We start from the raw sequence: 23,404 nt of genomic DNA, 5'->3' as shown, positions 1-23,404 counted from the left end.
CATCCTCCAGGAAATAAAGCCAGACTGCTCACTTGAGGGAATGATATTAAAGGCAAAACTGAAATACTTTGGCCACATAATGAGAAGACAGGACACCCTGGAGAAGATGCTGATGCTAGGGAGAGTGGAGGGCAAGAGGAAGAGGGGCCGACCAAGGGCAAGATGGATGGATGATATTCTAGAGGTGATGGATTCATCCCTGGGGGAGCTGGGGGTGTTGACCAACAGGAAGCTCTGGCGTGGGCTGGTCCATGAAGTCACGAAGAGTCGGAAGCGACTAAATGAATAAACAACAAAATCTTCCAGTATGAATGACCATCTAGATCTTGTCTGATTATTTGTAACTTGTCTGGTACTATCATTTTAAGAGAAAACTCTCCCCACTCGTGCTGTCATTGTTACTACTAACTCTTCAGAAGTTATTTCTTTCTTATCCAGTGTAAAGAGACAGTCACAGACGAGCAACTAAATATATTTCTAAGGCATCCTTTGATACTTTTTCTAACTTTTTTTTTCACTAACTAAAACACCTCTATAATCTTTTTCCATTCTGCTTAATTACATGAAGAAAATGAATTAATAGGAAGCTTCTTCCCTTGCAGTCTGAAAGCAGCAATTTACTATCCATATTCTGGCAAGTGAGAAACCCTCTGAGGTAAAGTCTACAACCAAATTCTCATTTTTTAATTCCAGAAATTATTGTCAGTCACATTACAGGCGAGCGTGAAGTTTGACAGTCTTTCATAAATTTGCATCTTTTTTTGTTCAGAGGCCAAGAAATTGATCCCGTAATAAATGACTGACATATAACCTAAAACAGTTACTAGCCAGCAAAGATAAAACAGGGTACAACAGTAGAAAGACAGTTGTCAACTTGCAGATCCAGATAAAAATTCCTGGTGGTATCATACAGATTAACAAAGTACATTTTGGGTGAAAGCAAGGGTAGAAAAGGCAGTAATTTGCAAAGCTGCCAAAATAAATCCAGTTTTATTCCACACACAATCACCACAGTGAAGCCGGTTCCCTTTGATACATACCTTCAGTAAAACAAGGCTTTGGTTGTGGTGGGCCTTTTACTACAGCATCAGGTTCTCTCTCTCCAACAGATGCAATATTAATTGTGCTGCCTTCAGTGGAGCTGGACAGACTTGATTTCTGCAAATAAAATCCCACAAGGCATTTTAAAGAAAGCAATACTTACTCTGAATAGAAGCAAATTATGCATGCAGTTGTGATACTTTTCAAGGATAAGCAGATTTCAAACTTAAGAAGACCTACTTTGTTCACTAGAGACCCTAGTATGAGTCAAGGAGAGCCAAATACAAAACAGTGAATCAGGCAAGTGGCCATATGCTAAGAATTAGTACTCTGTAAATTTCAGAAAATTGTGAATGGCATTACAGCCAAGCTCCTAAGGCCTTTCACATAGAAAGCTACACTGGGATTCACTTCAAAGATTCCTTTCCAGTAACCTAATTGAGGAAAATGGAGTGAGAAATGTTTTAGTTACAGGTAGTCCTCATTTAGTGACCACAATTGGACCGCCAACTCAGTCATTAAGTGAAGCAGTCAGTAAGTGAAACCGTGACAGTGCTTACAATTTTACTTCAGCTTTCTTTTGCTTGACAGACCTATGAGGGCTGGTCATAAAGTTACTTTTTCATCACCACTTTAACTGTGAATGGTTGCTAAATGAGAACTACCTGTATTTCAGTTGGATAATTAAAGGTTAGAAAGAAATTGAAAAGCATCCAGATATCTAACAGGAGATATCAAGTCACCTTGATGGTGTGTTATATTCAGATTTCCAGGGGAAAAAAATATCTAGAAACATCTATCTTTGCTCATATACATTACTTGGCATAGCTCAGCATTTGGCATCAATACTTATTACATGATACTTAAAATTTTCCTGTTTTTTTCTTGAAGATGGTAAGAAACCTAAAAAAAAAGTGTCAGTCTGGGGTAAGTTACATTATAGCCATCAGTAAAAGTTCCATACTTCCGCTACTCTGTCAGCCATGATTCCTCTTAAAAAGCAGTTCTGTCTCAGTCAATGGTTTGGATTTACATTCAACTCTTCTTGATATATATCCTATATCTGCTGAAGCCTCCCCCTATCCAAGCCACTCCTAAGAATTGAAGGATCTTTCAGATTAATATATGTCACCTGAGCTGGTGATAAAAATGGGATGCCCTGCTGCTATATGTGCACTTACATATTGTAGTGTCACTTGGCCACTTCTCATCACTGAAACACTCTGAAGTGAAATTCAGATGAGCTAGGAAAAACACAGTGCTAAAATACTAGTATCACAAATGATAAACCACTTTTCTCAATACAGCCAAGGCAACATAAAGCTAGTTTCTGAAATTTCTACAGTTGAAAGAAGCAAATAAATTACATTCCAACAGCCTTTGTTTTCCATTCTTTCTTGCTGAAGCCCAGATGTGTTGATTTTTGCACATTTTAAAACTATTTGTTATTTTGGTACATATACAGGTCCTTGTGGATATCCAGAATGTTACTGGAAAAAAATCAGATTGTGACTATATTGATTTGATACCTACCAATCTTGAAAACATCATCATGTATGTAATTGATTTAATGCACTGTTCTGGGCAAAGCCAGAACTAATATAAACTGGATAAACAATGGACATATATGAGTTTCCAAAATCAAGCAAAGTAGTTTTGGTAATGGCATTTTCCAATTCATTGTAATGTTATTACCACAGAGTATAACATCAGAAATGAGATCAGCACTACATAGCTGGATGAATGTGAGGAATGATGAAAGCATATTTAAAACCATATAGGATCATTTACACCACTATTGTGGCAATCCAATTTTCTTTTTTTAAAATTGGAAAGATGCAGATCTAATCTTTTAAAATAAAAATACACACACTTATAAATAAATATTTTGTTTTTAATTCACTTCCCCTTTTTTAAAAGGAAGTCACAAGTGCAAAGCGAATGAAAAACAATATATTTATTTACTGTATAACATATGGCTGTTTATCTGTTCTGACTTCACTGGGTTGCATTATCCAACCCATGCCTTCACCTTTCACAAGGAAGGGAAAGCCACTGCGTCATCCTGCTTCATCCTCTTCCTTGAAACTGTCTTCCTATATCAAACAAAACACAGACTACATATCCAAATACTCTGTCTGCACTCTCCTAATGAGAACCACTGGAGTTTTAACTTCTCTTGTGCAGTGCTGGCAAGGCTGCAGAAGCCTTGGGTTCTTTGAACCTTTGCCAGCGCTTGTCCTGATCATTGATGGCCAGGACAAATGATGTCATAGGAACACTTTCTTCCATCTTCATTGGGGAGGGATGCTAAGAGAAATCTCCCAACACCTGGAGAAAGACTCAGTTGGTTCTCTGAACAAGGCAAAAGGATCTGTGGCACTGTTGCTTCCCAAAGCCAAAAAGGGTGCTTGTAGGTGAAAGTGAGGAGACAATGGGGAGGCCAGCTTGGTCATCACCACCAGTTTTTCCCTGAATGATTCTTTACAACAATCCCTCCTCTGTACCTGGACAGGAATACATATTATTTAATACTCTGCTACTTTCTGAGGCAACTATACTGCTTTTCCCTTCAGATAAACAAAGAGCTGATAAACTGCAAGATAAACTGCCAGAGGGAAGACACTTGTGTTTGGTTCCTTGCCTGTTACACAAACGATTTGCCTGCATGGTTATTGAGAGAACAGGCAACACCATATACGGATTGTGAAGCACTCACAACAAGGATTATGTCTATGTTAAAAAATAATCATTCCTGGTTATTCTAGACTGAGCTGTAATAATGTTTTTGCTTTCATCATTCTAGCATGGACACTTTTCTTACCAAATGCTGTAACAATGACTGGACACATTCATTATGAACTGGATTATAAAACAAACAAGGTAATAGAAAACGTTTAAGCATCTAGAAACATACATCATGCTAGATAATTTCAGACTACTTTTAATTCTTGTATAATAAATAGCTATCCCCACCTTCCCCTTTGTCCTTCATCCTTAGCCACCTTTCTCAGTTCTTTGGCAGAATGTTTGAGAACAGCTCTGAACACGGTGTGTGTGTGGATGGCTGTGGTGGTGGTCCTGGGCCTGTGTCCCTACTGCATCCACAAAAGGTTCAGGGAGTACAGACGCACTAAGGGATGGCCTTAGATCATGGGTGTCCAACCTTTTGGCTTCCCTGGGCCACACTGAGTGAACAGGAATTGTCTTGGGCCACACATAAAATATATAATATACTGTAGTTAATATATATAAGTAACAAAACTTCATTTTTTATATTTTTTATTATAACATTTTAAAAAAGAGGGGAACATAAAACTAGTGGGATATTTGACCTTGTTTTTGTGAAACTAATGCCTCAATGTTTGGTTCGATGAAAGTGGTTGCAATTCTCAGTGAGTTCTCAAGGTGCTCATCAGAAATTTAATTCTAATTTTACTCTTTGTGCGCTTCATCCTTGGGGCTGCATTACTAGCTGTTCAGGGCCGCATGCGGCCCATGGGCCACAGGTTGGACATGCCTGCCTTAGATCTTTTGGATCCTTTTATTACCTTGAGGGGCCGGATGGGACTGTAGTGTAGAGCCAGTGTGATGTAGTGTTTGAGGAATTGCTGGACCAGGAGTGGGAAGACACAGATCGAATCCCATCCTTCACCACAGAGGCTCATTGGGTGATTGGGGCCAGTCCCTCTTTCTCAGTCTTACCTACCTCGCAACTTCCTTCCTTTGGGTAAAAATGGTAGGAGGGAGCCCAATGCCTTGCGCCCCTAAATGAAAAGCAGGATACAGACAGTCCTCTACTGACAAACTTTCAAGTTATGAACTTTTGCCAGTATGAACAAACCTGTCCACAACTCCAACTTAGAAGGTCCCAGAAGGCAGGAGAAGGCAGGAAAGGGTTAGTTTATGGCACGTACATACACTTGGTTGGACTTACGAACAAAATGGACTTACAGCCTTTTGGAATGTAACCTGTTCATAAGTAGAGGGCGGTCTGTGTGTGTGTGTGAGTGAGAGAGAGAGAGAGAGAGAGAATGAGAACTTCAGAACAGAAAAGCAACACTTTCTGCCTTGTTTGGATCAGCGAGATGTGGCTATGTGTGACCAGGGACATCCTTTTTTGGGACAAGGCCAAATGTCAGTAATAAAACCACATCAGGGACTTAAAACCTTTTTGGTGCCACAGCATTTGAGACTGACAAAACTCTCATTTTCCCCCCTTTTCAACTTTTCCCATCCCCAGCCTCTTCTTTCCCCTTCACATAATATTCTTATTTTTTCCTTATTTTTCCTTCCTTTCCACTGGGTCAGCTTCTCACTAGGCCCTGCCTTCCTCCCTTTAAACTGTGTAAGGTACCCTGCACATACATTCTGGGGCCTTCCATCCCTGGGTCAGACATAGAAGAGATCTGTGATAGACCATGGCAGCTTATATCACCCCCAGCAGGTCTTCAGTTATAATAATCTCCCTGCCCAGGGGAGAAAGCCATGGCTGCAAGCTTGCCAGGAGCCAGGCCCCTTCTTGTTGTGGGGAGTAGTAATGGTGAGGTACCGTGTCTCTGTTTCCTGAACCACAGCAGTCAGGAAATCCAGTTTCTCAACATGGAAATACTATGAAATGAAGTTAACTGTTAACTACTGTTAGCCTTGATGCCAATGTAGAACTCGTTATGTTACAGGGTTAAGGCCAGCAAGGAGAGGCAAAGAGCTGGAGAAGAAGGAAGAATTTAAACTTGTTCTCCATCTTTTGCACAAGTTTCTTGCTGTAGCAGAAAAACTGAGGGAAGCATGGACAAAGGCAGAGGTTGGGGACTGTGGAGAAGCCAGGAGTGTAAGGAGAAAGGAAAACACAGAGAAAGTGAAAGGGAGGTCAGCAGTGATGGTAGAAATAATAGATGTGCAGGAAGTGGCACCTCTGTGATGCCATAAAATTTGCCAGCAGAAGCTGGGGGGCTATCAGGGGCTATTTGTTTATTTATTTAATTTATCCCCACCGATCTCCTCCCATTGGGGGACTCTGGGCGGTTTACAATAACAACAATCGATTAAAACAGCAATATATAAATATAAAATTACTCTTAATAAATAATTATAAAATAAAAGTAAAAAAGTCCAAGTGGCAAAAGAATCTGACACTGCCCGTATGTGGGAGGAGTGGTCTAAGCTAGCAGCCATACCCATGTAGAACTATTCCCCTCTCCGCCCCAAGCGAGGCGGCGGAACCAGGTCTTCAGAGTCCTCCAGAAGGCCAGGAGAGATGGGGCCGATCTCACCTCCAGGGGCAGCATGTTCCACCGGGTGGGAGCTACTGCAGAGAAAGCCCACTTCCTGGACCCTGCCAAACGGAGTAGACGGGGTCCGCAGCATGCCCTCTCTGCACGATCAGGTGGGATGGGCTGATGTAATGAGGTGGTCCCTCAGGTAACCTGGACCCATGCCATGTAGGGCTTTAAAGGTAATAACCAACACCTTGAATTGGACCCAGAAGCAAACTGGTACCAAATGCAGCTTGCACAGCAGCAGTGTTACATGTGCCCTTCTAGGGGCACCAAAAACAGCCTGCACGGCTGCATTCCGGACCAGCTGGAGCTTCTGGATACTTTTCAAGGGTAGTCCCATGTAGAGTGTATTGCAATAGTCTGTATGGGAGATAACAAGGGCATGAGTGACTGTTTGAAGGGCCTCCCGATCCAGGAAAGGGTGTAACTGGCGCACAATGCAAAGCTGTGCAAAGGACCTCCTGGCCATGGCTGCCACCTGCTCTTCAAGCAGGAGCCGTGAGTCCAGGAGGATCCCTAGATTACGTACCGGGTCTGTCTGGGGCAGTGCAACCCCATCCAGAATCAGAGATGTCAACGTCCCAGATACGGAAGAGCCATTAACCCACAGCTACTTCATCTTACCAGGGTTCAGTTGAAGCTTGTTGTTCCCCATCCAGACCCCTACAGCCCCCAGACACCAAGAGAGAGCAGTCACAGCATCACTTACCTCACCTGGGATGGAGATGTACAATTGAGTATCATCAGCATATTGATGATACCTCACCCTGTGGTGATGGATGATCTCACCCAGTGGTTTCACGTAGATGTTGAAAAAGAGTGAAGAGAGTACTGAACCCTGCAGCACCCCACAAAGAAGGGGTCGAGGGTCAGATCTCTCGCTCCCAATCACCACCAATTGGGACCGGCCCTGGAGGAAGGTGAACCAGCGCAAGAGCACGCCACCCACCCCCAACTCCCTGAGCTGGCCCAAAAGGATACCATGGTCGATGGTATCGAAAGCTTCTGAGAGATCAAGAAGAGCGAGGATGGATGCATTGCCACCATCCCAATCCCACCATAGATCATCCATAAGTGTGACCAATGCTGTTTCTGTCCCATAACCGGGCCTGAAACCTGACTGAAAGGGGTCTACATCATCCGTTTCCTCCAGAACCCTCTGGAGCTGTAAAGCCACCACTTTCCCCAAAAAGGGGAGGTGGGAGGCTGGACGAAAATTGTCCAGAACAGTAGGATCAAGAAGCGATGGCTTCTTGAGGAGGGGTGCACCAATGCCTCTTTAAAGGCAGCCGGGAACACCCCCTCTCCCAGAGAGGTATTAACCATTGCCTGGACCACATGTCACCTCCCAGACTGCTTTTAGCAGCCAGGAGGGGCATGGGTCTAGATGACATGTGGCATTTACTGTCCATAGGATCCTGTCCACTTCCTCAGGTCCAACAGGATCAAACTGTTCCCAGATAACAGGGTAAGTATGTTCCCCTGGTATCTCTCCAGACCATGCCTCACACCTAGATTCCAACTTGGAGCAGATCCAACTTATTTTGTCCTGCAGATGCTCAGCAAATTCCTCTGCACAGCCCTGTAGGTGGGTCACTGGGCCCTCCTTCCCCAGAAGGGATCGAGTATCTTAAACAGGGCCATCGGGTGGCATTTTGGGGACGCAAAAAGAGAGGAGAAGTATTGACGCTTCGCTGCTTTTATTGCCACAAGGTAGGCCTTAATAGCGGCTCTAACCTGTGTTCGGTCAAATTCAGTCTTTGTCTTCCTCCAGCGGCACTCTAGGTTCTCTTAACCCTCTTCAGAGCCCTCAACTCCTCTGTAAACCATGGGGAGTATTGGGCTGAATGGGGCAAGAGAGGCCGCACAGGCGCGATCCTGTCCAAGGCCCCGGCCGCCTCCTTATTCCAGGCCGCAGCCTGATCTCCTAGCAGGCGGCCTACAGATTATGAGTTATGCACCCATGATTCTAATTAAATGTAGAGAATGCACCTCTTTCCCTCTTGATATAAAAACACTCAAGTTATGATTCAAGATGGAATTACCTCATGCACTTTCAGGGTCGGTTTTCCTACTAGTAGTTAGTTATAGTTGTTACAGTTATAGTTAAAATCATTGTAACTAAGGCTGGATTTCTGTTTTATACTTGCCACTCTTAAAGCCCCACTGAACATACTAGAAAACTAAATATCACATTATAAATTTAACATTATAATATTCATTTGGGTTATGTTCAGTGATTTACTTCCTATGGAGAAAACCATGGGCCAAAATCAATGATTTTCTTAAAATCACAATTTCTATTAAACCCAAGACACATCAGAAATTTATAATCCAAGGCAAAGTGGATCCATAGACCATGCATTAAAATGCAATGTAACAATAGTCAGACATGGTGAGTATTGGGCATTGATCATGCTGTAATGCAAGTCACATGACTCAAATACTAGATCAATTCATACATGTTTCTACTGATTTGCAATGGATGAAAGTGGCAGATATGGTTAACGGATTAGCATGCATGCCAGTCAAGTTTTATTCAACAGTGAACATGTAGATTTGCTAAGACAACCTGTTCAAAAGAGATGACACATGATGCTCTGCCTTGTTTAAAAGCACCAGGGGTGCACTCTTGATTAATCCTGCTTGATTTTAGTCCTGTGAGAGGTAAGAATGATAGGAAACAGGGTTGAAGACACAAATAATTTTTTTCTTTCTGTTTTGTTTCAGTAAATGTGATGAACATGGCTTTAAATGTTTCTGCTATGATATTCACACCAAAAAACCTGTGAAAACTAGGGAAACATAGCAAGTGAGTGAAAACTCAATTTAAAAAATACACATTAGGAATACTGGCTGCTGTGGCTTCCTGTGTGAGTTATGGCTGACTGAAGATATCTCTGCGAATGAGCAGAGAGGACCATCACTGTGAAGAACGAAAGACTGGTGAGTAGACCGGGCCTTCAAATCTCTCTGTAGAAGAAGAGATCAGGAGATCGCCCACAAGTGCTCTGAATGGTGCTCCTCATGAGGAGATTGTAAAACAGCAGATTCCCATGGGTTTGAGTGCCAGGAGCATAGGGAGATGCCATCTTTGCTCTCAGCAGTGGCAGACCCTTTCATGACACTAAGCCAGCCAGACTTACTTTCTAATCACATTTGGAAATGTTCAATTAACCACTTTGTGGATATTAGAGACCTTCAAAATGGTGAGCTGAAATTGATACCTGGTGAGTTTTAACTTCTTCAGATTTAAGAAATTTTAAACAGAGACTTAAGAATTTAAAATAATATACAATTGGCAAAAAGCAAAAGAAAAAAAAGGATTTTGATTTAAGAAAGCTTTAAATGGATTAGGAAACCAGAGAAATTTGGAATATTGGTTATTTTTGCTGTAAAATTTGAAAAACAAATGTATAATTAAATAATATACTCATGGGAAACTACCAGAAATGGAACTAAATCCATATTAGAAACTGAGGCTTGATGAAGGTTGCAAATGGACACTAGAGGGAACTAAAAGACCAGGCAGAAGAAAAGTTAAAATGGCTAAGCCTCTTATCTTAAAGAGTTTCTTTGAAACGTGGACTGAAATATTAATAACTAATATCTCATAAAGGATACAGATTTCAGTGGATAAACGTTCAGAAGATGATGAGAAAACTTTTAAAAAACCTTTACCTGACATAGAGATTATAGAGTTTGAAGGCATGGAAGACAATAAAATTGAGATTACCAAAATGGGAAACAAAAGACAAATCAAGAAAAGGATTTGGACATGGAACAGCTGCAACAAGAAATCCTGGACAATGCCTCTTTATGGGATTTACTAAGTAGGCTGAAAGCTTTGAAGACTCCTTTTAAATGCCAAAGAGTGATGAAAAATCAAAGTATCAGTAAAGTATCAGTCCAGAACAAGTTGACTGTAAAGTGAATTTGTGCATTACACTTTTCAACAGCGTGGAAGTTTTTCTTTTGAAAAACTGTTGTAGGATAGGAAAAAAGAAAGTCAGCTAGGGTCTATATCTGTAGTTCCCAAACTGTGCTGCAGCCCCCCAGAACACACCAGCAAAGTCACAGCGATGCTGTGGGATATTTACTATTTAATAAATGGAACTGTTAGTGAGTTTATTGTGGCACTCCAGGGTGCCCTGGTGCACAGGGGTGATATGGACCAAGAAAGTTTGGGAACCTCTGGTCTATACCATCCCCCCTCCCCGCCATAATTAGGATCTTCCCCTTCATCACAATGAATTTCTATTAAAGAGAAAAAAGGACCATGCTAGTAAGCAAGCTGGATTCTGCTTTACGCCTAACAAGACTAATCGTTCCCACTTATTCCCCTTTTTCCTACTTTTCTTCTGCCAGAGTTTAACTTTTCACAGACAATGAGTCTCTCCCATTCCTGTTTTATAATTTAAAAACTGTGATACCACTCTGATTCAATGGGCTTCCAATCAAAACAAAAAGGCACTTGTTCTAGATTAGAAGGACCATAATTTACTAATAAAGCATATGTGGTGCAGGCAGTGGATCCTAGGTTCCGTTGTTGACTTCTCCACTCCAAAAAGATTCAAGTAGCAAAAAAAAAAAATCTCTTTCTGCCTGAGTTACTGGTTGGATTTAGAAGGTGGCATCATTTTAGCTTAATATGATGTGTCTTAGTATAATATGAGAATGGAACCACAGTTGTCTGGGTTATACATTCTTTATATTAGGCAAGTAGGAAAAGTCACAGTGACTTTCACTCTCTTCTTTTCCCATGCACCTCTGAAGCTGGTGATTGAACTTTCATTTCAGTTTAATCACAGTTTAATATTATATTCACACCCCAAATTGCAGTTAATTTTAATTACAATAAGTAAAAGCAATAATCTGCATAAAATATAATCTGAATCTGAATTGTTTCCAATAATCTAGTAAAGTCCAAGTTTGTCTACATTTGTCCAAAGGAATAGTCAAAACTTCTGAACTTGAAGTAAAAAACAAAGTAGAATTGGTAATCCACTGTTCTCTTCTACCCTACTCCCTGCCCCTCCCTCTTATAATCATGTTGCTGTCAAGCGAGCTTTGTGGATTGAAAGTGGTTCAGCAGGAGTGGATAATGCACAGCCCTAGAACTTCAAGTGGCACTTGACCTAAACTGAAAATAAATTCTGCTTGTTAACAGACTTTTGGCAAGAGCAAAGTGGCCCTCCCGTAGCAGCTTACTAGTTGGTTAGATAAAAAGAAAAGGGATGGCACAAAGAGAGAGAAAAAGGGAATGGCATTTTTGGCTCCAACCCCACCTAGCCTCATCTCCTACACCATTCAATGTTTGCCAACAGCTTAGGCACAATGATGATGCCTCTCTACTTGAAGGACGGATATGGCCTGTGCACCTTAGATTGTCTACTTCGGCATGAGTATTAACAGCTTCACCTAGGGGTGGTAATAAATACTTCTATCTTATTTAGGTTGCATAAATAGAGAAGTGAAGGTGAATAACAGCAACCCGTGCTCAGAATTCTTGGAGAATGAGGCAGGCCTACTTATGGAGGAAAAGACACCTGTAATCCTAGTTCCATAATCTAATTGTTAAGGTGTTTAACTGGGATTGGGGAGATCCAAGTTCAAATCCATCCTTAATCATGGAAGCTCACAGGATGACATATGATTAGTCCTTATCTCACAAGATCATTCTGAGGGAGAAAAGATACCTAGGTACATCAGTTTGAGCTCCTGAAGGAAAGATGGAATGTAAATCTAAATAAATAAAATATCTGATTGTTACTGTCTGTATATTTGGGTTACCACTAACCTCAAAAGGGCATATGTGTAACTATTTTCAAAATTTTGACCAGTTCCTACTCCAGATAGTTGGCAATACAACAGTATTTTATATGCATGCACTTATTAGGTTAAGACATAGCCCATTTCAGCATTTTGTTAAAGATGGATCTCCTGAACTTTTATGCTGAAAAGAAAACTGTAAAAGTTACTGAGGAAGATTCCATGAAAATTAATTCTGAGAAATCACCACAGACTTGAGATACAGTGGTATTCCTATACTATACAAAGCCATAATCTTTTCCACATCTACAGCTTGCATACTTAAAAAATGTATCTGTGTCTCTTTTTTAATGATCTAACTGCGATATATTTTGATGCTGAAGTCAGATTAGTGATAAATCTTTGAACACATAGGTGGTTTCAAATTGCTTGAATCATCCTGGAAGAATTATCTCCCTTACCAAAATATCACTTCTGAACTAAAGTAATCTTACAAGCCAAGTGCCAACAGGGTCTGAGTGACTGTGCTTGGTTTGGTCTTTATTGCTGGCTCCTGTCATGTGTCCCTTCTTTTCCTTTGAGGGACACCTTCAGCCTACCAAAATGAGTGATCTTGATGTACCTAATTAAGCCATTCATTTGAATTTTGTAGATGGCACTCAAGAACAGCATGTTGTCAGGACTCAATTTTTGGCATGGGGTCTGCCTTGCTCCACATAGCATCTCCTCCCTTTCAGACTGTGTGAAATCTGTATGCACAACTCTTTCCAGATTTGTTATATTTTAAGACAACTCTGTCATCTGAATTCAACAACATGCAGATGCACGTTAGATGCCATTGTGTGAATGAAAGGACACATACCATACACTGTCTTGTATTACATGGTGAAAAGGTAATTAGGTTGTCACTTTCAATGTTCCCAAGTCAATACTCATGTGTAGAAAAAAAAACAGCAATTACAATGAAACCTCAAGTTACCTGATTTTGACACAACAGACTTCATATGCAGTGGACTAAATTTCTCCAGTCATTTATGCCATTTGGATAACCACATCATTAAACAAATGATACAAATGATGTAGATTGACACAATGCTCTACTTTTCAATTCCACTGGCATACATGATTGAATAGCCACTTTCCCAATTAGTCCAGTAAAATGAGATTTCACTTTATTGAAAACATTAAGAGTATCTTTAAACTATTTAAGTCATAGAATACTAATGGTACTATGATATACACTGAAGAATGACCCAAGCATATAAAACCAAAACAGTATTACTGTATAAAATAACATGTCTTACTTCTTTACTTTCTTCAAGTTCGGATATGCTGCTAAGTTCCTCTACGGTGAAAGGTTCAAAATCAGACTCTCCCACTGCTATTGGTACGGTCACAGTAAGATTTGGGTTGTTTATGAATGACATAGGATCATTGCCATCCATGCAGCTGGTAGTCATTATTCTAGGCTTCTGATAATCAAAAGTTTTGTTGATTTCCGCTACTGTGTGATTGGGAATGCACTGATCTTTCTTATCATTTTGTTCATCAGCTGAACTTAATTCAGTGGTGGCCTTGCATCTTTGCAAAAAAACAGCTTGGACAAATTCATATATCTTCCTCTTTACATAATCTATTCCCCACTGAATTCTTGCTATAGCCGTCTGTAGATTATTTGCTTCAGTTTCCTGTTCTGGAGCAGCAAGGCTGTCTGAACTGAAAGAACTCAATAGTAATGCCAGGAAGAGGTTTAGTACCTGGAGGATGGGGTGGAGAAATAAATTAATTAGATTTTTTTCCTCTAGTTAATCATTTTGATTTTTTGCTTTTAATTTTCTACCAATTTCATGCATTCACCTTTTAGTTTCTGAGTATAGTAAAAACAAACAGTACCCAGGTCTAGGTTTTCAGCTTTGGCAGACATAAAATCAAGTTTTCTTGCATGATTTTGATTGTGTGTGTGTGTGTGTGAGAGAGAGAGAGAGAGAGAGAGAGCTTTAAATCAGAATAGGAGGTCAGTCCTATTTTAAAAAAAAGTATAATAAGATGTAAGTCGGCTGGTTGGTAACACCATATCAGCACTGTTTTTGAAAATAGGCTGGAACGATATTGTAGTTGGAAAATAACAGATTAACATGTAGAAAAAAAGAAAGGAGACTCTGCGTGATGAAAAGGATGGGAGCAACAAAAGTACATAATTAAAATACAGGCCTGCTGGGGTCCAAACTAGATACGTTAGGAATATCTCTCTCCCCACAGGTGACTTTTTGAACCAGTGCAATTTCCACAACATTTGCACACTTTCATCTCTGAGCAGAGCACAACCTTTCCTTCCTGTTGAAATTAACTAGAGTTTAGTATTAGGTTGGTACTGTAAACTATGGCTGGCTGAGACATAGTAAAATATTCTTGCCATGTTTATCAAGCCTGGAAAGGTATAACTCAGTAATTTGAAATGAAAACAAGACTTTCCACCATATTTTTGCAGTTATGTCAGAGGAATTGGAAGGTGGAATACTTGAATTTGACTTGCATAAGCGTATAAGTTTAGCGTTATGTCAGAATCACGCAGTAAACTACTGTACCCATCATAGCAATTTATACATCTGACAGGTATCTAAAGTTGCAGAAGATATCAAGTCATAAACAGCCACCTCAGTGATTTTTAAACTCTGCTTACCTATATAATGGGTATGGAATTTATGGGGTACCAGTATCCTGTATATCATATAATTTGAAATAGGAGTAGCCCGAAGTCCCTAAGATACAGTCCCTAAAATATTTTGTATGACCAACTTGGCTGGTGTTGCAAATGCTCAACACTTTTTGCAACAGTCTTGGAAAACTGGTAAAAATGCAATTAAACTGCACTAAAATGTTTTAATTGAAGGACTATCTGAAATAGTCTAGAAGTGAGGACTTGGGATAGGTGGAGAATTGCAGAAGCATAATTATATACACATAGCGATATTTACTCTAGAATAGTCTTCATGAAGAAGTCAATGTCTTCAATCATAAAATGTCTATGCATGGCAACCACAAGTTTTGGTACCCAGTGCTGTACTAAAAAATCACATGTGCAAGAGACCTTTGGCGCTATTTATTTCCTTTTTAACCCACTTCTCTGCTGGGCATGGATTCCTGTGTTTATGCCACTGGCCACTGGCCATCCCCACAGATCAAGAGGATGAACCACAAAAAGCCAGGCGTGAAACAATTTTCTACTCCTGGGGTCTTTCACTAATTTCAAGCACATGCAGGCAATCTGCTCTGCAACAGGTCTCAACTGGTTACAGTGAAAATCTCTCAGCATTTAGATCAGGCCAGGAAATCTGATGTTCTGGAAGACTTGAAGCTGATTAACATGCAAAAGACTAGTTACATCAATGGAAACGAGCCAATACAGGGATCCTTGAAATCCCCCATAACTTTCTGAATGTATAAACTATATTTGAAGAGAGCATTCTTACTAGCTCCCATGGATATTAAACTTTGGGGGAATTGTGCAACAGCAGTTTTCTCAACAAAACTGATTAACTGCCCTCATCGACAGTAAGAGCTGTATAGTATCAGACAACACAGTAGAAACAATCGCATAACAGCTGTATAAGACAGTGTCTGCAAACACTTACCACCAGGTTCCCAATCACCATAACCATCATGAAGACTGTCAGGCAAAGGGCTTGACCTGCAACCTCCATACAGTCCCACATGGTTTCTATCCATTCTCCACAAAGCACTCGGAACACGATCAAGAAGGAGTGGAAAAAGTCATTCATGTGCCAGCGAGGGAGTGTACAGTCTTCTGAAATTTTGCACTTACAGTGCTCATAGTTTTTACCAAACAGCTGCATACCAACCACAGCAAATATGAAGACAATGATAGCTAGCACCAAGGTCAGGTTTCCTAATGCTCCAACTGAGTTCCCAATGATCTTTATGAGCATGTTTAGTGTTGGCCAAGACTTTGCCAGTTTGAACACTCGAAGCTGAAAACATTAATGAAGAATTCATATATAAGAGAAATTAAGATAATTTATATGACTGAGGAATCGGTTCAGCCTGGCTAAAATGCAGAGAGCTACGAGGCCACATTAGCAGCTGTAAGCATGTAGCCTGTGGACTGTTTCCACCCCTCCAGTCCCCATTTATAACACCACAAACCCTCCCAGACTGCAAAACCGTCAGTTTTCAGCAGTGTGTTGTTGTTGTCTGTTTGCTCTCAAGGTACTTTGAAATTCTCCAATCCACTTTTAAAAAACATAAAATACCGAGCTCTGCTTCTGATGTCACCATGAAAGTAAACCCCATTCCACCAAAACCTGCAGTGAAATAAACTCAGAGTAAAGGAGAAACCCTGCCTGGAAAAAACTCTGCCCTGCTCTAGCTTATATATGTTACATTCTGAACAATGGCTTTAGTTACAGCTCTAAAAGTACAGACTTCTTTAAGTAATAACAGCCACACAAAATACATGTTCATGTTTGGATTTTCCTAGACACTTTGCTTTTGTGATTGTTGACAGAATAGGAAGGGTATCTCAGAAGTATTTTCTTCTTCCTTTAGCTGAAGGACCAAGATGATGTTATCAAATTTAAGAGGTCTGGTCTGGCTAAAATCTGGCTGGACAAACAAGGTGATGCTGCTGATTGCAAGCACAAACTGAAAAAAATATATTAATGCTTAAAAAACCCCAAATCATCCAATATCCTTTCTTTGCAAGCCGCAATTTACTGGAGAGAAGACAAAGGCCTCCTCTACAGACCTTCCTCAGCCAGGCATCAAAATGGATTGTGGACTTTTGCTGAGGATGTGTCCTCACCATGGAACCTCCATGTCAGTCCTAGCCTGCTGCTGAGTCAGACTGTGGCCAGATCAAGGCGATCTGTCAGAAAAATGGCATTTTCTCCTGGGAAACACACCACCTCCCATGCAGGGGGAGGCTGAGGCAGGTCAATGACCTGCAGGGCTTCATGTGGCCACTGCAGGACTGCTCCCGCCCATTTGGCCATGGAGCTTGGTATTCTATGTCTTGCTTGGTAAGTGAATTAATCTGCAGATCTGTGCAAAACCTGTCGGATGCAGCCAGTCCAAAATGCACTCAGAAGGACTTTCATCTTAAGGAAGATTGCAGCTATACTGAAAAAAAAATCCCCCTACAGGCCAGATATTTACCAGTCTGAAAGACCTTAAGACGGACAATCCATCCACCTCTTGAAGACCCAGCTCCATTAAACTTAGGGTGACAATGAAGCTATCAAAAATATTCCAGCCTTCTTGGAAATAATAGTAAGGATCCATGGCAATTATTTTGAGGACCATCTCTGCAGTGAAGATCCCAGTGAAGACCTAAATGTAGAATGCAACCAGTTAGTTATTGTTTTATTCATTTATTCCCATGAAAACTTCATGTTTTATTCTGCTGTTTGTGAGCATACTACTCAAGAAACAATACTTGAAATACAATGACAAAAGCAAATATTTAAATCTCATTTGTGCTCCTGCTCCAACTGAGGAAAGACATGGCTTGACATAATTTTAAAAGAGGAGAATTTATACCACATGATAGGCCAGGAACCAGGGAAGGTTTGTTGGAGGAACCATTATTTAACAACTTAACTTTCTTTTTTCAAAAGAATTTTATTAGATTTAAGAGAAAGAAAAATCCTACAAAAAGAAAAAACAACTGAAAAAGAGTGGAAACACAAGAGAAAAAAAGAATTTTAAAGGTTACATAAAGAGGTGACTTCTGACTTTTAACAGCAAGGATATATAACAATCTTCCATAATCAATCCCTTACTCTATATCAAACCAAAATCACATTATGTCTATATATCATGGCGAAAAACGGAACCGGGGACAGCGATGGAGCCAGCACTTCGCACCAGAGGCGTGAAGGACGGCCTGCAAGAGGCAGAGGCGACCCGACAGTGGCTGGAGGCAGCGCACCCGAAAGGGGACACGGACACCCTCCCTGCCCACACTGCACCCCAGTTCCAGACCTGGAGCTCCAACCCAGACGGGAGAACCCCAATGGAAGACGAAGTCGGGGACCAGCAACTCCTCACTTGGGCTGGCGGAGCAGGACCCTGGACGGGAACACCTTACTCCACCTGGAGGCTCCGCTACCCCCAAACGCCTGAGCAGGAAGGCGCAAGACTACGTACTGGACAGCATCTGGCAGCACCGACGTCGGACGACCAGGGCACGCCAGGCAGGGTCATGGCCCTGGAAGCCAGGGTACGATACCTTGAGCACCTGCTCCTGTCCCCAACATCGGCAGACGAGGACATGACCCTGAAAGCCAAGGTACGAGACCTGGAACATATGCTCCAGTCCCTAGCAACAATCGTCAGCGAGCGCTCCAAGACTGAGGCAGCACAGGGGGCAAGAGGGGATCGGGGCAACATACCCACCTCGCCAACAACCTCGAGTGGAAGGGGCCAAGCACGAGACTCTGTCGCAGGGATTCGCGGCCCCAGGCCAGTGGGAGCCATCCCTCACCACCCACAGGTAGGGGACCCGCAAATTGGGAGGTTCGCCAAAGGCTTCCCCGTACAATTTGACGGGAACCCTACAAAACTGTCCTTCTTGTCCTGACTACCAGGAAACACGCTGAGACAATGACTTGGTCTCTAATATTTATTACTAGTACTTAACAAGAATCCTAACAAACTGAGGAAGCGTGGGAAAAACCCAGCCATATAAACCCCAAAGGTTAAGGCGGTCCCGATCTGTGTCTCTTTGAATGGCTGAACAGTTCCTCAGTGCTACGCATGCGCTTGACAGTCTGGGTGGGAGCCCCCTGCTCGCCATCCTTACTCATGACACTTCTTTCTAACAAATGCGAGGGACTACATGGCCCAATATGGCCATTGCTTCAACACAGAAGCCGCTAAAATCTCGGCGGTGGCCACCAAGCTCCAAGACAGGGCTGCGGACTGGTACGTGCAGATGTCCGAGTCCGGAGCCCCAGCCTTGGCCAATTTCCACGACTTCCTCGCCGAGTTGAAGCATTACTTTGAGGACCCCCTGGCGAAGGAAAGGGCCAAGTGCACACTTCAAGTGCTGCACCAGGGAAGAAAAACGGTGGCCGACTACGCCCTCGAGTTCAAGGTCCTCGCAGGCAAAATCACGGAATGGTCTGAGGCCACCCTGATCGACATGTTCAAGTGTGGCCTCAACCGGGAGGTGCTTCAATGGGCACTCTACAGGGACGACCCAGCCTCCCTTCACGGGTGGATTTGCCTAGCCGGAAAAGCAGAGCACGCTCAGCGCACATTCCTGCTCACAACCGCAGATGACAAAATCCCGCCCAGCACAAGAGGACCAGTCCCACAGTCGGGCCCAACCTGGCACGCAGACCAACAACGGAGGCTCGCCCACAGGCAGTGTACCAGGTGCGGGAAAATGGGCCACTGAGCGGCGGACTGTTTCACAAACAGAACAACGGATCGCCCGCCCAGACCCACACCGAAGACACCGCACAAGCCATCCAACCCCCCCAGACGGCTGACAGGAGCGTTAGCAACCCCGGACGCAGACGCCTACCTCGCAGGGGATGCGATCAACGCCCAAGAACAGCCGGCAGAAAACGCTCCCCACCTGCTCTAAGCAGCGCCACTGGGCAGGTGGTGAAGAAGGGGCGCAACAACCCCAGGGTGAGTGACGATTGCTCCATCCTGGCAGGGATAATTGAACTCTCTTACGGCCCTAGAGCCATTGCGGCTGAAGCTATGGTGGATTCTGGGTGCTCCAGAAATCTGATCCACCCGGACATTGTCGCCGCACTAAAACTGCCCTGTTTCCCCCTCCCTAAACCGCTGGCGTTCCATCAACTAGACGGTTCTACAGCGGGGGGGAGACTGGCCACCCAGAGGACCGGAATGGTCACCCTGACAATGGGCACCCACAAGGAATCAATAAACTTTGTGGTGACCCAGATAAGGAAACCCATAATAGTGCTGGGGATCTCCTGGCTAGCACGCAACAACCCACACATAGACTGGAGGACACGCTCCATCAAGTTCAAAGACGGGGTCTACCAGGCACCGACACCGGACAAACCATCTGCTCCGACGGTGGGGAGGGCAGAAGTCGTTGACCACACCCATGACCCCCCCCCCCAGAAGGACTGCCGGAGCAATATGCAGACTTTGCAGATGTCTTCGGAGAAGAGGAGGCGGACCAATTACCCCCCCACCGCAAGACGGACTGCACAATTGAACTGCTCCCAGACGTCCCATTACCCAAGCCCAAGATCTACCCCATGACCCAGAGAGAATTAGCGGCGCTGTGGGAATTCTTGGATAAAAACCTCTCCAGGGGCTTCATAGAACCAGTGAACTCGCCGGTTGGAGCACCCGTCCTATTTCGGGAAAAGAAGGACGGCACCCTGAGACTATGCACCCATTACCGCAGATTAAATTCTGCTTCCCTATCCAACAAATACCCCCTACCCCTCGTAAAGGACATGCTAGCACACCTGTCAAAGGGAAGGGTGTTTTCCAAACTTGACCTCCGCGAGGCGTATTACAGAATCCGCATCAGGGAGGGGGACGAGTGGAAAACAGCATTCAACTGCCCCTTGGGCTCCTTCCAATACAAGGTACTGCCATTCGGTCTTGCGGGGGCCCCGGGGGTCTTCATGCAACTCATCAACGAGGTACTGCGTGAACACCTATTCAAGGGCGTACCGGTTTACCTGGATGATGTCCTCATCTACATGAGGACGCAGAGGGAACACGAGAGGTTGGTGAGGCAAGTCCTCACTAAGCTACGGAAAGCCAAACTCTATGCTAAGCTGTCCAAGTGCGAATTCCACAAATCGCGCTTGGACTACCTAGGGTACAGAATCTCTGACAAAGGCGTAGAAATGGACCCCGCGAAGGTCCAGGCAGTTTTGAGCTGGGAACGCCCACGCACCAGGCACCAGCTTCAAAGCTTCCTCGGGTTCGCGAATTTCTATAGGTCCTTCGCGAGGGGGTTCGCGGAAATCGCCCTACCCTTAACCGATTTGCTCAAGACCAAGGGCGTCGGGGAGACGCGCAAGGTGAAAAACCCGGGGGCCGTACTTAATTGGACTCTTGCCTGTCAAACCGCGTTTGACAGGCTAAAAGCGCTGTTCACAGCGGAGCCAATCCTAGCACACCCGGACCCCAAACTACCTTTTGTGGTGCAGGTGGACGCCTCTGACTTCTCAATAGGCGCCATCCTGCTGCAAAAGGATTCCGCAGGAATCCTGAAGCCATGCGCCTACCTCTTGAGGAAATTCTCGGAGAAAGAGAGGCGCTGGCACGTATGGGAAAAGGAAGCGTTTGCGGTTAAAGCAGCGCTGGAGGCTTGGAGTCACCTTTTGGAAGGGATGACTTGCCCGTTTGAGGTCTGGACATACCACCGCAACCTCAAGGTGCTCCGTACGCCCCGCGCCTCAGTCCCAAGCAAATACGATGGGCTCAGTTCTTCAGCCGGTTCAACTTCCAGCTGAAGTTCATACCAGGCAAAAAGAACTTCCTGGCAGACGCACTCTCCCGACTGCCCCAGGATGCGGAGCCTATCTCCGACATTGTAGGGATGGTGCTTTCCAATTCCCAGCTGGGTATGGCAGCGGTCACCCGGGGTTGCGCTTGGGGACAGCCTGCCCCCCCTCACAAACAACTACAACGCAACCCGCCCCGAGATGCAGGCAACCTCAAATACCAGGTGGGCTACGGGCAGATTTCATAACGGCATTGAAATCTGACCCCTGGCTCCTCGCCAACCCCAACAAGGTCACCATGGACCAGGACCTCGCATGGGCGGAGGGAAGGTTATATGTACCCGACTCACAACGGCAGGCGATCCTCAACAGCAAACAGGCTGGTCACTTTGGGTTCTTGAAAACCCTACACCTGACTCGGAGACAGTTTTGGTGGCCCTCGCTGAGGAAGGACGTCAAGACGTATGTGGCATCCTGCCCAGTGTGCGCTATGGCCAAGCGACCGGCTGGCAAACCCCAGGGGCTGCTGCAACCCGTGGCTGAACCCTCCCGCCCTTGGGATGAAATCTCAATGGACTTCATAGTCGACTTACCGCCCAGCCAAAAGAAAATGGTCATTTGGGTGGTAAAAGACTTTTCAAAACAAGTGCATTTCATCCCCTGCGCCTTGATCCCGTCAGCCCAACAGCTGGCGAAACTGTTCCTAGTCCACATGTACCACCTACACGGCTGCCCCTCCCGCTTGGTGACCGATAGGGGCACACAATTTACCTCGAGGTTTTGGCGGGCTTTTTTGAAACTGATAGGTACCCAGCAAGCCCTGTCAACCCCCTGGCATCCCCAGATGGACGGATCCACAGAGATCCTTAATGCCACACTGGAGCAATTCCTCTGCTCCTACATAAACTATCACCAAGACGACTGGGTAGACCTCCTCCCATTTGCAGAGGTCGCATACAACAACGCGATACACCAAAGCACCGGAAAAACCCCCTTTGGGGTGGTGTCAGGTCGGGAGTTCGTCCCCATCCCTGAACTACCTCAGCCTCCGTCCCCAACAGTGGCCGCCTGTGATTGGGGTGAGAAAATCGCAGATTCCTGGCCGGTCATCAAGGACGCGCTTAAAGAGGCACAAACAGCGTACAAATCACAAGCGGACAAACACCGGCGCCAGCAACCAACATTTCAGGTGGGAGACATGGTCTATCTATCCACCAGCTTCATAAAATCGCCGCAACTGTCGAAGAAGCTGGCCCCCAAGTTTATTGGACCATTCCAGGTGACACAAATAGTGAACCCAGTCACGGTGCGCTTGGACCTGCCCCATAATCTAAAGAGACTGCACCCGGTATTTCACTGCAGCTTACTCAAGCCGGCAAGTGATCCCTCCCGGTGGCACCCACGCATGCCCCCCCCACCAGTGATGATAGACAGGCAGCAACACTTCGAAGTAAAGGAGGTGCTTGACTCCCACAAGTGGCGGGGCTCCCTCCAATACCTCGTAAAGTGGAAACACTTTCCACACCCTGAGTAGGTCGCTGCCTGTGACGTCCAGGCTCCCGACCTGACCCGCATGTTCCACACCGCCTACCCCTCCAAACCCGCGGCTTAACCTTCCCGAAGGGGGGCAGTATGTCATGATCACCGTTGCGATGCTTGTGACATTGCAACGGCTTGCATAACAATACAGGGAAATGGGTACCGGGCGGATTAAGGGAAAAGGCAACTAGCTAACAAAAGAGAGCAACAGGTGCTGACAACAAAGTGTCAATTCTAGCTGGAGGCGCGAAAGAGAGAAATACAATGTTGCAAAGAAGGTAATTGACAAGACCA

At 44.1% G+C, this 23,404-nt stretch overlaps 1 protein-coding gene across 1 annotated transcript in view; it reads right to left on the bottom strand.

Moving 5' to 3' along the window:
* Window positions 1-23,404, bottom strand: part of LOC134507532 (sodium channel protein type 2 subunit alpha-like) — a 65,461-nt gene that overhangs the window by 19,108 nt on the left and 22,949 nt on the right. The window contains exons 14-17 of the mRNA XM_063318234.1: window positions 17,268-17,441; window positions 15,725-16,081; window positions 13,397-13,849; window positions 1,041-1,158 (exon numbers count right to left, since the gene is read on the bottom strand). Of these exons, the coding sequence (XP_063174304.1) occupies window positions 1,041-1,158; window positions 13,397-13,849; window positions 15,725-16,081; window positions 17,268-17,441 (1,102 nt within the window). The remainder of the gene's footprint in view (window positions 1-1,040; window positions 1,159-13,396; window positions 13,850-15,724; window positions 16,082-17,267; window positions 17,442-23,404) is intronic.

The sequence above is a fragment of the Candoia aspera genome, chromosome 1, assembly GCF_035149785.1.
Source record: "Candoia aspera isolate rCanAsp1 chromosome 1, rCanAsp1.hap2, whole genome shotgun sequence".
Taxonomy (NCBI): domain Eukaryota; kingdom Metazoa; phylum Chordata; class Lepidosauria; order Squamata; family Boidae; genus Candoia; species Candoia aspera.
The sequence above is the reverse complement of the archived record's forward strand: the minus strand, read 5'-3'. Positions and strand labels throughout refer to the sequence as shown.